This window comes from Leptinotarsa decemlineata, unplaced genomic scaffold (genome assembly GCF_025532065.1).
Source record: "Leptinotarsa decemlineata unplaced genomic scaffold, Ldec_3_MD MMD2_tig00000008_RagTag_RagTag, whole genome shotgun sequence".
Lineage (NCBI taxonomy): Eukaryota > Metazoa > Arthropoda > Insecta > Coleoptera > Chrysomelidae > Leptinotarsa > Leptinotarsa decemlineata.
This window is the reverse complement of record NW_027412537.1, coordinates 7,109,658-7,125,965: the sequence shown is the minus strand read 5'-3', so window position 1 is coordinate 7,125,965 and position 16,308 is coordinate 7,109,658. Positions and strand designations below refer to the sequence as shown.

The window sequence follows — 16,308 nt, the reverse complement described above, 5'->3', positions numbered from 1 at the left end:
CTAATCTTCGTGGAGAAATGGCTTGGTTATGCCACCAATTATATCCTCGGAGACTGGATTCGGCCACGGCTTAAATGCGTGGTCTTTTAGGGGTTTGAGGAAATGAAATAATATTAGCAAAGTTTTCACAAACCAACTTTATTAATGAGTAAAGTTGGCAGAATAATCGGATTAACAATAGAAAAAAAAATAAATGAACAGAACTAATACTGAACGTTATTTACACTATATAAAAGAAAAAGAAATAAATAATTATAACCATGAACAAACTATGGGTAAACTACTAAAACAAACTGACAGGAGTATTCCTTTGAAAATTGAGGTAAGTTCACTCAGGGCATAGATATGCCTTGCCTGAATTCTACTAGCTATGCTATAAAATCAAATAAAATACAACTCTGAGAAGTTATCAAGAGACCCACTTAATCGCTCCTCTCTGTATAACGTAGGAAATTACTATGACCTATAATAATCTAATAAAATGAAAAGGGAACCCGATTCGTAGCTATATTATTATGGTAAATGTTCATTAATACTCTAGGTGCCAAGTCGAAAATATAGTCCACATAAGCATGCAATAACATCTACACTATATATCAGAATTGTTTAAAATACGCTCACCACAATTATCGTAGACGGACTCCCCTGAAAACTCCAACTAAAGCCACTATTTCCCCAAAAACTCTTAACAGAAACTCGGAAAAATCTCTAAATCACTAAATTGAATAAACCCGCGAATACTACCAAAACTCAATTAGTGTCACTTCTCTAAACAGTGACTTGAAATATCTCAATATTTCAATTCACTCAAAATTTCCTCTAGAATTTCCAGCTACCGTAGGAAATTCAACTGGATTCACCAAATCTCCGCGCACCACTGACTTAAATCTTTCCAAAAAAACCTCACCCCCTTTACTGTGTTAGGGGATGTAAGTAATGTTATCTCAAAAAATTCTAACCAATCAGAAAGTTTGAAATTGTTTCTTAGACTGGTACTCTTTTCGCCACCTCATGGTCCGGCGAATAAGTCCTCAAGAATTCACGTCTAGTTCCCGACATTTCTAATGTCGTGAGTCTACTACTGATATATAGATGTCACTGCAAGGGTCATTTTTGGATATTTTCTTTGCTGTCTCGAATAAAACATATGTAGATTAGCCACTTGGGTGGCTTCATTTTATCTTGTCGTTAAATTTAGGGCTCATAAAATAAATTGCGATATTTATTATACGTTTGAGTGTTTTCTGACTTTTATTCTAAATGGGGTATACAGGCTGGATGACATATTTTCGACCCTTAACGAAAGATAATGAAATGAATTATGGGGTTGAATGTTACAAAATATCGAATTTCTTAGTAGTTAATTTTAACGACTTTTTTTCTTTAAATGGCTTGGTTCTGTTGGCCTTAAGGTTATTTCTGAAAGATGATAAGGTTCCCTTTTCATACGAAAACACATGTGTTTTGGTATCTAAAATTCAACTAAAAATATAATAAATCCAACTTATTACAATGCTACATCGTCCTCCTGGATATTTCGAAAGCCTTCGACCGAGTCTGGCACGAAGGCCTGATACACATAATGCTCGATTTCGATCTGCCTCGGGGTCTGGTCCGGTGGATTAGGTCCTTTCTGAAAGGCAGAACATTTCAGGTCCGAGTTGAAGGAACCCTGTCTCCCGTCAGGGAAATTGAAGCTGGAGTGCCTCAGGGAGCTGTGCTGTCTCCACTAGTATACATCATTTACGTGAGCGACCTCCCGAGGTTCAGTCACGTGAAGGTTTCCCTTTACGCTGATGATACGGATCTCCTCGCTCCTTCCATGGGTCGGGCGTTGGGGTCTTTGGGTAGACCGCCGACACACCTGGGCAAATCACATTGATTATATCAAGAGCAAAGTACAGATGAGGATAGCTAAACTCTATATCGTCTGGTCAATAGAAATTCAAAACCCAATCTTAAAAATAATATTTTACTATACAACACGATGTTCAAGCCTGTCATCATGTATGCTTCAGGTGCTTGGGGACAAACCGCCCCGTCAAACCTCTCCATTTTGGAAAGGTTGCAAAACAAACTTCTCAGGATGCTAGTGAATGCTCCATGGTTCGTGCGGAATGAAGCCATCCGCAGAGGTTTGAAACTGTTAACTATACGGCAGTCCATTCACTCGAGGAATCAGAGAGTTTTCGAGTCAGCGGAAACTCATGATAACCCATAACTATAGATCACACTATAGACGACCCCACTCGATTCAGAAGGCCTCGTCGCTCGGTTGAGTGAAGGCCCCACGACGTCTCTGTTGAAATGAACAGTTTGTTCATCAAATACCCCAGTCAGGAAGGGGTACACAAGGCCAGAGCGGCATAGAGGTCTTTGACCTTTATGTCGCCACCAAAACACCTTACGTTATGAACCATTCGTCCTCCTGTTGAAGGGGTAAGGGAAAAAAATTTTCAACCTGATGAAAATGAAGATGACTATGATACGATGCTATATCATTCGACAGCTGCTTTCCAGAATAGTTTTACCTATTGGACATTTTAACTCTATCCCCATGAAAAGTTTATGAAAGAGTCCTTATCCACATAGTGATAATGGTAGTTGGTGAATATTGGTCGAACACATAACTATATATTAGGTTGTTTCAAAAATTTTGTCTGTTTTTATGAGTGTACCTTGAACTGTAAACTTATTCAATATATTCGATTAATTTAGTCAGCACAAATATTGGGTGCTCGGGATTCGATAGCCCTTGAGAAGATGATAGTCTGTTGGCGAGAGGTTTGGGGAGAATAGTGGGTGAGGCAGATCATTAACGCTCAATTCGGACGATGATATATGAAATAACGTGCAGACGAGCTTTGTCAAAGACCGTATGGGAGCTGACGCCCACTTCTCTCGCCATCCCTCGCATCGTTTGTGATAAGTCAGTCTCCACCAGAGCCCTCAAATCCTCGTTCTAGATTACTGTCTAGGTCGACCACTTCGGGGCTCACATCGAGGCTAAAATCTCTAAAAAAAAATTTCGCAAACCAACTTCGAGCAGTGCGTTCATTAACACTATCATTGGCAAATGCCTGGTTGATTTTTGGGGCTACTTCAGCAGCGCTTTGATTCGGTTTGAATTACTAGAGAAAAATTGGACGAAAATCGCTCAACGATATTATATAATAATAAGCTGAAAAAAGGCAAAAAGTTGAAATTTGTAAAAAAATCAACAGCATCAATGTATAGAGTACATAAGTCTTCATCATTATTCGGACAATACAATAGATAGTCTTTAATGTGGATAACTAACATACAAAAACACATTAAAACGGGCCAAACTTTTGAAACAACCTAATGGCATTATTGTTTTTTTTTCATTTAGAAATATCGTTGCAAAGATCTAAATTATTGAAATACTACTGCACTTTATAAAACCATCGAATGTTAAAAATTTCATATAAGTACGAGAGGGGGTAGATGTAAGAATAGCTGAAGGTTAAATGTCGTGCCATATGGTGCTCAAGCAAGAATGGGGTAATTTAATACTAACATATATGTATATGTATGAATTTTGTAAAATCTTGTTATCTCCATATTATATCTCCATGCTATCTCCATTATATTATCATTAATATTATTCTTATTTTTTACAGGAGGTTGTCCTCATTAGTATTTGCTTCCTTAACAGGGTTGTTTCTTGTTTCTTATAAAACGACACATGTACAATACAAAGCATCAAAACAGCCAACCCCGCCTCTGCTGTTCATGTGTTTTGGGAGAGGTTAAGTTTCTATTTTCATTTTTGAAATTTTTATTTTCTTAGTACGTCCTTGACACAGTGTTACTAACATTTTGGCAACAATAATATCCAAGTTAGAAAATGTTAAAGATCATGACAACGATCTTCTAAATATCTAAAGTATGTACGAAAATCGAAGCTTCAAGTAAAAAACTTAGATCAAAATTCCATCTTTCAATCGATGTTAATTCAAATTTCCCTCCTAACCTCAATTATATCGGCACAAGTGAAATTAAATGACTTCTGATACATAATTATTGAAATTTACGTTTAAGTAACGCTGACGTGACTTGTGAACTCGATAATTATGAATTATACCACAAGGTGACGAATGCGTTTTGAAAATATGATGGTGAATTTATAACATTAGTGTATCTATATAGTGTTCGCGGCTTTGAACTTGAGTATCCTGAGAATCAAGGAACTTCAAAATGGTTAAAAATGCAGAGAAAAATGCATCTTCGAAATTGTCTGAAATATATTTGATAGCTTACAATGGTATACAAAGTCTAGGGTGAGTAGTAACTAGACACTGATAAGTGGAATTTGGAACCTCTGATGAGAAATAAATCTATTGAAAACACTTTTGTCTCACCAGAGCAAAATTACTGTTACTCGATACGCGTTTCGCTAACCAAGTTCACTTCATCAGGAGATGACTAAGGTCATCTTGGTTAGCGAAACGCGCGTTAAGAGATAGCAATTTTATTCTGCTGAGGAAAATGTGTTTTGTAAAAAGAAAAACTGATTCATAACTGACAGGTTAATTAGTGAGAAAACAACAGTTGGCAGGAACAAAATAATAATAATATTAATATCACAGAAAGAGATAATGTAGAGAGATATGTTTATTCATCACTAAAGTTCACAATTTATGGAGGCACCAAAAAATGTAGAATCTATTTCAGTAAGATAATAAAAAATGTGACTTAAAAGCTGAAAGAATTTCAGCTTTTACAAGTCACATAGTTAATCATTCCTTTGAAACAGCAACATTACAAATTATCTAAAACCACCCAAGTTCACAATAAATGAGATAAAACTTGTGAAAAAGTACAGGCCAGAATCTGGACTGTCTTGTTTACCAAGCTTTCAGACTATCACATGCTTGATGGACTTATTCCTTTCACCAAAAGATATCAATATGTGAACAACAAGTTTTTCAAAAGGACTGATTCACCACAATTGCTCTTGTATTTTTTTATGATGATACACTGTTAGAAATAGACAACAGACAATATCTGTGATTTTAGAAATTATCAAACACTAAAACATATAGTTGGGGCCTCTAACAATATATTATGATTTCTAGGTGGACCTATCTTCTGTACCAAGTCGTAACATACTATCTCACCTCACCCAATAAGTCATTATATGAAACAATAAAATGCACAGTGCATATATTCCAAAATGCAGCAGTATTAGAAGTGATACATGCTATTACCAGATTGGTACGTTCTGATCCTATAATTACCACATTTCAAGTAGCTTCTCGGGTGATGGTGGTATGTGGAGTACTAATGGCAACTTCTGCAGCTCGTGAAAGTATGGGTTTAGGATTGTGTCTTTTAGCTTGGTCCGTTACTGAAATAATTAGGTATTCCACATATACTTTAACATTGGTTGGAGCTGTTCCATATTTTTTGAAGTGGCTTAGGTGAGTTTTAATCTAAGAAATATGATTAATGTATTTACACATTAAAATTAGTAACAAAATATAGTAAGGTGTAAAGTCTCCTCTATCAGAAATCATCGACTTATGACCCCACAAACCAAAAAAATTTACAAACAATAGGATTCGAATTTGCTTATCATTGTTATTTTTAATAATTGTGGTGTTTTTTTTCCTTGTGAACTTTTAAATAACATGAAAATTTCTAAAATGTTTGTACTTATTAATTATTCAATGGTTTGAACTTTGAATGTTTATCAAGAGAAGAGCCACTTCACATTATGTAGTACACCATGTTCACATATGCATTCAATCAATTATCAGCAACATTTTTTTCAATGAAATATGAGTCATCAGAAAAAAAAAAGGATTTGTTCAATTTCAACTAAACATGATCTGCTAGAAGTGAACATTTCTGCAATAAATATTGTGCACATCTCATTACAGGAAAGTACAAAGTCTGTTGAAAAAAAATTAATAAATATTTATTTATTCATCAATTTCTATTTTGGCCCCTTCAAAGTAGTTCCCCTCTGATGTAATACACCCGAATCTTCGAAGTAGTTCTAAAATACACTTTTTGGTATGATCTTGAGCTCTCTCTGCGATTTGGGTTTTTATCTTCTCAATCGTCGCAAAACGCCGTTCTTTCATTTTGGGAACAGGAAAAGTCGCAGAGGGTCAAATCTGGTGATTACGGTGTTGTTTTTGGCAAAAAAATTACGAACAAGCATGACAAGTGAGCAGGTGCATTATTATCATGCAAAAGACATAACGTGTTTTTCCACAATACTGGACGTTTTCTTTGTATTGCTTCTCGCAAGCGGTGCATAACTTCAAGATAATACTCCTTATTGACATTATGACCATGTGGCAAGAACTCATGTTGCACTACGCCACGTAGTCGAGGGAAACAGTGAGCAGAACCTTGTCATTTGATCGAACTTGGTATGTGTTTTTTGTCTTGGCTGTCCTGGGTTCTTCCATTGAGACAATTGGACTTTGGTTTTGATGTCATAATCATTCGTTACCAGTTTCATTATAGGAGTTTCAAGTCATTTAGAAGTCAAATATAACTACCAAATCTTTTTTCTCAATAGTATTTTTACCTCTGACTGTGTGGGTAAGGTTAAGAACATTAAAAAAAGTTGTCATACCACTTGTTATCGTAATTCTTCAATTTTATTATTGCTATTTTTAAATATCCAGAAGTGATCAGCATTCATAATTAGTGACCTAGATAAAATAACAATAATCATTAACGCCAAGTCAGTGTAATAATTGGTATTAGAGTACCGAAAAATAGGATTTTGAAAATTTTCAAATCATAAATCAAGACTCATAAAATTTGTTCATTCATAGTGTGTACCAAATTCAGTGTCAGTGAAAACACCGACACTCAAGTAGAACGGTCTGTTGGGAGATGGATATGATTAATTCCATTCAAAATGACCAGTGCTAATACAATGTTGTTTGAGAAGACAGTGAATTGAAAATATTTAGAAATGATTAACTCGGTATAACCCAAAGTTGTTTACATGAATTGCTACATTTTCAGAGGTGAACTACACCAGGTCCAGTTTTTTCACTGAAGGTCATGATGTGCGTTTTTATACCATACTCATAACAATTTTAATAATTCAGTTGTTGAAGATAACTTTTAGTTGAAGTTGTGTATTTTAACTTCATCATCAGAATCCTCATTAAAATTTCAATACAGTAAATAACTATATACTATTTTTCTCAATTCCAATTTCCCTTCGGAAGATATAGTTTTTTGAGTTTGATACAAATCAATTGAATTAATGATTCAATGAGAGATTGAACTTTGTTTGATATCAATTTTTGCAATGACTTCTCTTTTAATACATTCAATAAGAAAAAACTACCTTGTCTGTACGTTTTTCTTTCTCAGTCGCAACCTTGACATGAATCATAAATATAATAAATATGAATTTCCAGGTATACAACATTCATTGGCTTATATCCACTTGGAATTACTGGTGAATTATTGTGTCTGTATGCGGCACAGAAAGAAGTTGGTGCAGGAAATCTCTACTCAATTTTGATGCCAAATAAGTACAACTTTATATTTAACTATCAGCATTTTCTAGTATTCATCATGCTTCTCTACATTCCACGTAAGTTATTAGCTTCTGCAAATATTTTCTAAGAAAAATTTCTACAGTGAGTAAGTAAATGTACCTGTTCAAAGAATATAAAGTTTCATAGATAATTGTGTTGAAGCTATTTTTTATTTATTGCGGCTCACATCGGGTAGTGGTGGCAAGAGTGGACTGCCAAATGTTGAAAGCCTGATCCGTTCCGCAGCTAGGCAGGCACAGATTCGAGTATCTACCAGGACCTGAAGTCCCTTGTGAAGAATAATCCACTTCAACATTAACTGACCAGGGTACATTTTTATCAATCTAGTGTGGATCTATTTGGGAGTCTTGCAACTACCTTTGTCATGATTAGTGTGAAGTTATCCACAACTTTTCATCCACAGTTTATGACGAAGGACAATCGAACACGGTTTAGAATGAGATTTGCGAACAGTGTTGCCAGATTGCAAATATTAAGAATTTTACCTGTATTTCAACGATAAACAATAACGATGAAAATAAAATAAAAACAACAATAAAAATTAATTGGCGTTCCGGGGCGACTTCATTGATTCCAGTGGCGCATTTGATTTTTCTGCTGCAGGAAAACCCGGAAAAACCTGCAGCACCACATTATCTGAAGATCTTGATCTAACAATGTCCTCTCTCTTATAAAACAAAATGTAGGGTGTCTCCAGAGTATATTTTTTGAAAGTATATTTATCGACGTGCTAAAACAGATTTGCGTACCATACATTCCTTCGGTGCGAAAAAAAAAGTTCCGTATATTCGGAACTGAATTACTCATAAAAGTCAAATTTCTCACTTATCAAAAATAGTTTGTCGATGAATATTTCAGAATATATTCTTCTAAAGGATATTTATCAAATATATGATGGAATCGGCCGATACTTGATGAAAATCCATAAGTAACGTATTCCAAAAACACTTTATTGTGAGATTTTCACTAAATTGTTTTACAAAAACGCAACACGTGTTTCGCCATACAATCTGTTTAAAAATCTGTTTTTCCGTTAACCAGCTGTCGCACCCCTACGAACGACAACCCTCAGAAGTCGAAACTTGTGCGAGCTAAGGATTAACGAGGTCTTACCTTTTAACGTGTGATTCCTAACACGTTAATACAATGGCTTCATCTGGCGTGTCTTTCAACTAATTCTACACATTCAATACTAAATATATATATATAGTTTATGGAGTACCTGAAATCAAAGTACCTGTAAACGAAGTACCTGAATTTTAAGTAGCTGATATTTTACCTGGGTTTCTAACGAATTAAATTACCTGCACTTATGTTTGGTGTCGGATAGATCAGGAGTATATAAGCTGACTTGTGGCTCTTGTCCAAAACTGTATATTGGCCAAACAGGAAGAACATTTTTCCAACGAATTAAAGAACATTGGAGTAGTTTTGTAAATAGAAAGACCAATTCCACATTTGCAAACCATCTTTTAGCAGAAGGACATGAGTTCAATCATGAGTACGAGGTGTTACATTTAGAAGAGAAGAGTTTGATTCTTAATCTTCTAGAATGTTTAGAAATCAATAGATTCAGGAATTCGGGTAATTTACTGAATGATCAATTAGAACTCAACTCTCCGTTACTGAATATATTTTTTCAAATGTGAAAATGAAACATAAGTGCAGGTAATTTAATTCGTTAGAAACTCAGGTAAAATATCAGCTACTTAAAATTCAGGTACTTCGTTTACAGGTACTTTGATTTCAGGTACTCCATAAACTATATATATATTTAGTATTGAATGTGTAGAATTAGTTGAAAGACACGCCAGATGAAGCCATTGTATGGCGAAACACGTGTTGCGTTTTTGTAAAACAATTTAGTGAAAATCTCACAATGAAGTGTTTTTGGAATACGTTATATTTATCAACGTGCTCAAACAGATTTGCGTACCATACGTTCCTTCGGTGCGAAAAAAAATTGTTCCGTATATTCGGAACTGAATTACTCAAAAAAAGTCAAATTTCTCACTTATCAAAAATAGTTTGTCGATGAAAATTTCAGAATATATTATTCGAAAGTATATCTCTCGACGTGCTAAAACAGATTTGCGTACCATAGTTTGTTCATCAACAAACTATTTTTGATAAGTGAGTAATTTAACTCTCTTGAGTATTTCAGTTCCGAATATACGGAACTTTTTTTTCGCACCGAAGGAACGAACGTATGGTACGCAAATCTGTTTGATAAGTGAGAAATTTGACTTTTTTTGAGTAATTCAGTTCCGAATATACGGAACTTTTTTTTCGCACCCAAGGAACGTATGGTACCCAAATCTGTTTGGGCAGGTCGATAGATATACTTTAGATGAATATATTCTGAAATTTTCATCAACTAACTATTTTTGATAAGTGAGTAATTTGACTTTATTGAATAATTCAGTTCCGAATATACGGAACTATTTTTTTTGGCACCGAAGGAACGTATGGTACGCAAATCTGTTTTGGCAAGTCGATAGATATACTTTAGAAGAATATATTCTGAAATTTTCATCGACAAACTATTTTTGATAAGTGAGAAATTTGACTTTTATGAGTAATTCAGTTCCGAATACACGGAACTTTTTTTTTTCGCACCGAAGGAACATATGGTACACAAATCTGTTTTAGCACGTCGATAGATATACTTTCGAAGAATATATTCTGAAATTTTCGTCAACAAACTATTTTTGATACGTGAGAAATTCGATATTTTGTGGATGAGTCTTTCCTGGCCATTTGGTATTGTTCAACGCAGGATATTTCAAATAACATACTTTTTACATAAAATTTTTACCGAGAAACTAATTTTTCAGTTCCCATACGCTACCTGTTTCGGTACAAATAAATTTTTCTTGAATAATATACTTTTATTGTACATTTTTTTCGGTATTAATCCTTGTATACGGACAGTTGGCTGATATAACGAGTTTATGTAGAATGCTGACTCATTTATTCGACATGTTTCAATAATATATTGTGTTTTAAAAATGATTACATCGAAATACAGGTAAAATTCTTAATATTTGCAATCTGGCAACACTGTTGGCAAATCTCATTCTAAACCCTGTTCGATTGTCCTTTGTCATAAACTGTGGATGAAAAGTTGTGGGTAACTTCACACTAATTTTGTCATGTAAGTAAGCAACACAAGTGTTGCTTGGGAAGTAGGTCTCCTGTGACACATTTCAGGAAGATGCTCTTCCTGATCCTCTCGGATAACCTGTAGCCATTCAGGCTGGATTGTGCAACAACTTTCCCATATGAGGATATGGATTTTTTGGTTACTTGTTAGTTAATTAAGGGTCAATCATGGCACAGCCCTGCACCACCCTAAAAAGACTCTATATGACTAGGTTTCCGGTATCTCGAAGGTTCTCAGGGCTGACAGTCGTATATCCTTTTTGCACGGGTGACACGTCATCCAGCAAGGGTATTTTCTGTTGCTCTCGTCGGCTGCAGGGCTAAAGTAAGAATGATATTTACATACTTATTTGATGAGGTGGTAATACAAAAAAAATTGTGCACATCATTCTCTGAGATTTTATTAATTATGATAACAAATTGGAGGCCAAACTGCAGTCTTTATTGATACTTTATGTAAATATAAAACACTGTACAATTATATTATCTTTTGTATATATTATGAGTACCTTATTTCTTTCAACTTTTGTTAGTGTTTTTTAGTGTTATGTAAATATAAAACACTGTACAATTATATTATCTTTTGTATATATTATGAGTACCTTATTTCTTTCAACTTTTTTTAGTGTTTCCAAAACTGTATCTCCACATGTTTGCTCAACGGAAGAAAGTTTTAGCAAGTCCTAGAAAAGAAAAGTGATGCATCATAAAAATTCTAGAAAGTTATGGAAGAAGAGCATGGAAGTGTGCATACACCATTTTTTTACTATTATCTTGTTATTGATATGATTTGTTAATTTTTCAATTACACTTATGAAATCATTGTCATTTTAATTACCAAATTTAAATTAATTCTTCAATGTTCTCTGGATTTTCCTAGAATATCTGCTCTTCGATTCTAGCAAGGCTTTTTCCAATTCGTTGGCAATATGCATTAAATTATTTGGATCTGATTGTAACAAAATTTTTTCCTTTTTGCTTCCACTTTTATCGTCTCTCTCAGTTTTCAGTTCAAGTTCCATAGCTACTATAGGTATTGCTTGTTGTAAAAGGGCTCTTGATGAAACCTGCAGTAGCAAGGAAGTAATTAGTGAAATGGGACGAGAAGAGGCATACGGTTCATTTTCCATTTTTATGTGAAAGTTTTAAGAATCCTCCAAAACAGCCTTAGGAATGGAGTAAACAGTTGTGCTGATGAAATTTTTTTTATTTTACTATTACAAGAGCAAGAAAAGTCTTCATTACCTTGTATATATGTGAAATGGTAGTAAAGCAAAAATGAAAGGGGATGTGGCAAGGGTACCAAAATAAATCATGGTTTTAGAGATTTATTTCATAAGTTTTCTGTTGAAATGTACTTCAAGGCAAGGCATAAAAACATGACCAGATATTTTTCTAGTTGAAGATTATTCTGCTAGGTGACTCGGAAGGTTATTAGCGGTGCCTTCACAGAACAGGAAGCTAATGTTTACAGCAACTGATGCCGTTGACACCGAAAAAGAAAGAGTATTTCACTTGACAGAAAAGGGTGTATTTGTTGTTTCATGGTTGATTACATTCTAATAAAAAAAAAGTTTCAAGTCTAGCGCCAATTTTCATTTATAGAGTACAAGGTAACTTGCTGCTTTGTGATCACTTAGACCCCTTCCCCATGTAAAATTTTTTGCCAAAAACTCTCGACCTATGGCAATTAAGAAGTAAAAAAGATATCCAACTTCATTCACAGGTTTCTATACATCATTGGTATTTGTAACAATTGACAGCTCACCAATAAGTTCAAAAGCAAGTGTAGCAAAAAAATTTCACATTTTTCAGGTGAAATATGATCTATTGACCTTTCATCTTTGAAGAGGTCAGTGGACATGTAAGTTAAAAAAAAATGAAATTCTGTTAGCACAGGCATCTAAAATTTCATTAAAATTGGAGAATCAACCAATTCCGTATTTTGCATGAAATGGTACCTGTGCCTCAAATCGCCATTTAAGATTTTCATAATGTGGTTCACATACTGGTACACTCAGCAGTTCTTGAATTTCTTCCTGTTTGGATTCGTACAGTTGACTTAAAATAGATTGCTGTTCATGGGAAAATCCTAAGGTTAAAATCGAGTCACGGAAGTCTGCCTCACTCAGCTGAAAATTATCTGATAACTCAAGATTTATGAACAAAAATCTGAACTCACCTTATGCTTGCAGCTAAGTTGCAAGAGATTGACTAATCCATAGATACAATTCCTTATTGTTTCAATTTCAACTTCTAACTTCTGAGCAGCTACGGTGTACCTTTTGTTGTTTGGTCCATTGTGAATGAAGTCGATGGCAAGTTTGCAAAAATCTACTAGTACTAAAAATCTTTGTATATACAATATATTCGCCTGAAAAATGAATTAAATACCTTGAAGAGGTTGAAGAGTTAATATCTTCAAATGATCTTTGTGATCGTTTCTCAAAGAAATTAACATTTTGGAATCTTACTTTGAGGTTATCTTCATTTATTATGACGTTTGAAAGTTCACTCGTCGAACGGATAGCCCAATTCTGATTCTAATAGAAACCTCACGTGCATGTGACGTCACCAGTCAATACATTCGTTTTTTTAATCTTGAATACGTCTTTTAGTCACTACATTCAATTTCATTTAAATCAACTGAGTCTTGAGAATGTTTATTTATTTATTTGTAAAAGTCTTGTTAATATTATCAATCTTGCATGTTTTGGATTATCAAAGTTATTCTTAGCCTTTCTTTCCAAAGTATTCGGGTGGACCTGTGCTAGAGGCCAGTTAAGTGAAATCAACATATCATATCTTGAATAAAATCAACATATATCGGGATCCACGTAATTCGTCTATATAGTGTATTATTTGAGTAAAACGTTCCGTACAAGAGATGAAAAATACGAAAAATTTGGAAATATAATTTCTGAGCGAATATTTCTGATAATAAAGCTTTTTTATTCTAAAAATCCGACAGCTGGAGCAACTTTGAGATCGCATCCGAACGTTTACTTTGAGAGAATAAAACTACACCTGTTTTCTTTCCGGTTCGTTGGAAAATGATAAATCTAATGGTTGGGATGGAAATCCGATACCAAGACGATATACCGTCAACAATGACGGAATTTGATTACTTCAGAATCGAAACCCCTTTCATCTTTCATTTGTGATAAAACGAAAGTATTATTGGTCCCTATCACGAATTACAACTGACCAAATAACCTTCTAGGATACGAAGATTGCTACTAAAAGTTCACTGCGATCTCTGAACTTGAAATAAAACACAAATACGCCATCGTTTCCTATCTAACAGCCTCAATTCGCAAGACCTGTCACCAACTTCCGAAGTTGAAAGATGCATTTTTAGCCTCAGTGCTCATGTGCAAAAATAGGTCTATACAACGGAGATTTTGGTTGCAGGCAATATAACAAAGGTACAAAAACAGCTCGTCATATTTTATGTGAATGTGAGGAACTGGATCACAAAAAATTTATGGACAATCCAAATTATGTCCAGAAGAATTTGACACATATATCCAGCAAGGGACTTGTATAAACCGGTATAGGCAACAAGATTGTTGAAATGAGTCTCATGAAAAAGATTGAAGAAAAACGGAATGCGCCAATGAGGCTCATTGTGTTTTTCTCCAATTCCCAACTATTAGACAAGTCAGTAAAAAAACGCCAGCATGTTGCAACAAAAAAATTAATCTTTATGTGAACATTAAAGTGCCGCCTGGAGAGTGATTTTGCTTGCGTTTACTTTCTGTAGGGTGTTGTCGACAGATTTGTACGGAAATTATACGAGTACCTATGAGTCGCTACACCGGTGTACGGACATCTTAGTTTTGTAATTTGCCTTCTGGCAAGAAGACTGCATAACCTTCCCCTTTTTTTGTAATGTTAATAATTACAAACTGAAAATATTTTTGAAATGCAACACATAGACCAGGGCAGAAGCCTTCAAAAATGGTAAAAAGTGAAAAAAATAGTAGTAGGATAATATTAATAGCTTTACTGTCCAAATGTTACCCATTTACAGGACAATATAAAATTATATTCACCAAAAAACGAAAAATAAAATCAATAAAAAGAAAAACTATTTCTAATTACCCACTTCAAGTATACGTTTGCAATTCCAATAATGCTATGAAGGTTAGTGGAAAATGGGATGAAACCAATTAGAAAAGGAGGGGAATATGATAAAAATTAAAGGAAAAATAAATTACGGGCGATCTGACTTCGGGAAGTGGGAGAGTTTTGATTCCACTTCTACATCGTTGTTGAATGCTTAGTTGAAAGAATAATTACGCTCAATGGAGTAGAGATCATTAGCTAAACAGACTTCAATAACATCAAACTGGTTGACATTAGAAGGATACTGAAGTTGAAAACTATTGAATAAATGTGTGTAAGCTTTCACGGCCTGTGACTAGCAAATTTTCGTTAAACCCGGAAACATCCGACAATTTGTTGAACTTAATTAAATATTTTGTAATTTACCTTTCTGGTGTAAAACTGGGCATAATTCCACCTGTTATCCATGGCGACTTGAATTGCTATTGTCCCGAGGTAAACAGTTTTACAAAAACGCAAGTGTTTCGCTATATAATGGCTTCTTCGGGCGTATAATTGTATATATTCAATGCTTTATATAACTAATTTCACAATTTGAAGTACCTATATTTACATTTCAAGTATCTGAGTTATAACTGGTCATTTAATGTGTTATGTGTACCTGACTCTGTATTGAATTAAATTATTTGAGCTTATGTACCAATTTCCACATTTGAAAATATATTTCGTAGTTGGTCATTAAGTAAATTACCCAAATTGTTGATTTCTAAACATTTTAGAAGACGGAGTTTCAAACTTTTCCCTTCTAAATGTAACATGTATTCATGATTCAACTCATGTCCTTCTGCTAAAAGGTGATTTGCAAATATGAAATTGGTCTTTATCTTCACAAAACTACTTCTACGACTTCAATTCTGTGGAAAAATGTTTTTCCTGTTTGGCCAATAGAGTTTGGGGCAAGAATGAATGAATGAAAATCGTTTATTCAAATTTTGCTGGATAATAACATTTCATTTGTTGGGTATGTTTGTGTGGGGCCCTGCTATAAGCTAATGCTTCTTCAGGGTAAACTGGGTCAAGAAACACAAGTCAGCTTATACAGTGCTTTTCAGATAAAAGTATCCACCTTTAATAACTTTTGTAATACTGGTATTTAGGAAAAATCCAAAAACACGTCAAGGGGCAAGCATTATGGCTTATTTAAACTTACTGGAAAAGCCACCCCCTCACCCCTAGCATCATCCCTTTTTTTTTAATTACTTCTCATATTTTTTATGTAAAATTTGAATACTCCTCTTTGAGCTGATTTCAAAAATGTATAATACTTGTAGGTTATAGTGGTTAGTTTATGAGATAAACAATTTTTCTTTTAATAGCACAAATTTTACTTATTTTTTACTTTCACCTTATTTGCCTGTAATAAAATGGGTTGTACAACAGTTCAAACTCTTTAATCTTTTTAACTGTGCTATTTATTATGAAGTTACAATAAGTGTTCAAAATG

The 16,308-nt window shown here is 34.2% G+C and overlaps 2 protein-coding genes across 4 annotated transcripts; one reads left to right on the top strand and one right to left on the bottom strand.

Annotated features, from left to right (window-relative positions):
• Positions 1–3,938: 3,938 nt before the first annotated feature.
• On the top strand, positions 3,939–11,556 carry Hacd1 (3-hydroxyacyl-CoA dehydratase 1). 2 transcript variants are annotated; one of them, XM_023164755.2, is made up of 4 exons: positions 3,939–4,304; positions 5,103–5,447; positions 7,425–7,603; positions 11,360–11,556. In XM_023164755.2, the coding sequence occupies exons 1-4, from the start codon at positions 4,222–4,224 to the stop codon at positions 11,431–11,433; spliced, it is 681 nt and encodes a 226-aa protein (XP_023020523.1). In that variant the 5' UTR covers positions 3,939–4,221; the 3' UTR covers positions 11,434–11,556. The 2 variants fall into 2 exon arrangements, with proteins under 2 accessions (XP_023020523.1, XP_074027035.1); XM_074170934.1 differs by lacking the exon at positions 3,939–4,304 and adding an exon at positions 4,546–4,682.
• Positions 11,119–13,285, bottom strand: LOC111509081 (COMM domain-containing protein 2). Of its 2 annotated transcripts, XR_012464495.1 has the most exons (6): positions 13,128–13,285; positions 12,916–13,076; positions 12,695–12,865; positions 11,572–11,800; positions 11,336–11,416; positions 11,119–11,242 (listed from the first exon to the last, which is right to left on the bottom strand). XR_012464495.1 is itself a non-coding variant. In XM_023164757.2 (5 exons), exons 1-4 carry the CDS (start codon positions 13,192–13,194, stop codon positions 11,582–11,584), a joined length of 618 nt encoding a protein of 205 aa, XP_023020525.1. In that variant the 5' UTR covers positions 13,195–13,285; the 3' UTR covers positions 11,154–11,416; positions 11,572–11,581. The 2 variants fall into 2 exon arrangements, 1 of the variants encoding a protein (XP_023020525.1); XM_023164757.2 differs by having other exon boundaries at positions 11,154–11,416.
• Between the last annotated feature and the right edge of the window lie 3,023 nt (positions 13,286–16,308).

Bases quoted from the DNA above. Each gene is read 5' to 3' on its own strand.
- LOC111509081 (XM_023164757.2), bottom strand. From the start codon at position 13,194: ATGTTAATTTCTTTGAGAAACGATCACAAAGATCATTTGAAGATATTA. The intron at 13,077-13,127 runs GTATTTAATTCA...AAAGATTTTTAG, and splicing joins AACTCTTCAACCTCTTCAAG to TACTAGTAGATTTTTGCAAA. The intron at 11,801-12,694 runs GTACCATTTCAT...TTGCTACTGCAG, and splicing joins AATGGCGATTTGAGGCACAG to GTTTCATCAAGAGCCCTTTT.
- Hacd1 (XM_023164755.2), top strand. From the start codon at position 4,222: ATGGTTAAAAATGCAGAGAAAAATGCATCTTCGAAATTGTCTGAAATA. The intron at 4,305-5,102 runs GTGAGTAGTAAC...TATGATTTCTAG, and splicing joins AATGGTATACAAAGTCTAGG to GTGGACCTATCTTCTGTACC. The intron at 7,604-11,359 runs GTAAGTTATTAG...AACTTTTTTTAG, and splicing joins CATGCTTCTCTACATTCCAC to TGTTTCCAAAACTGTATCTC.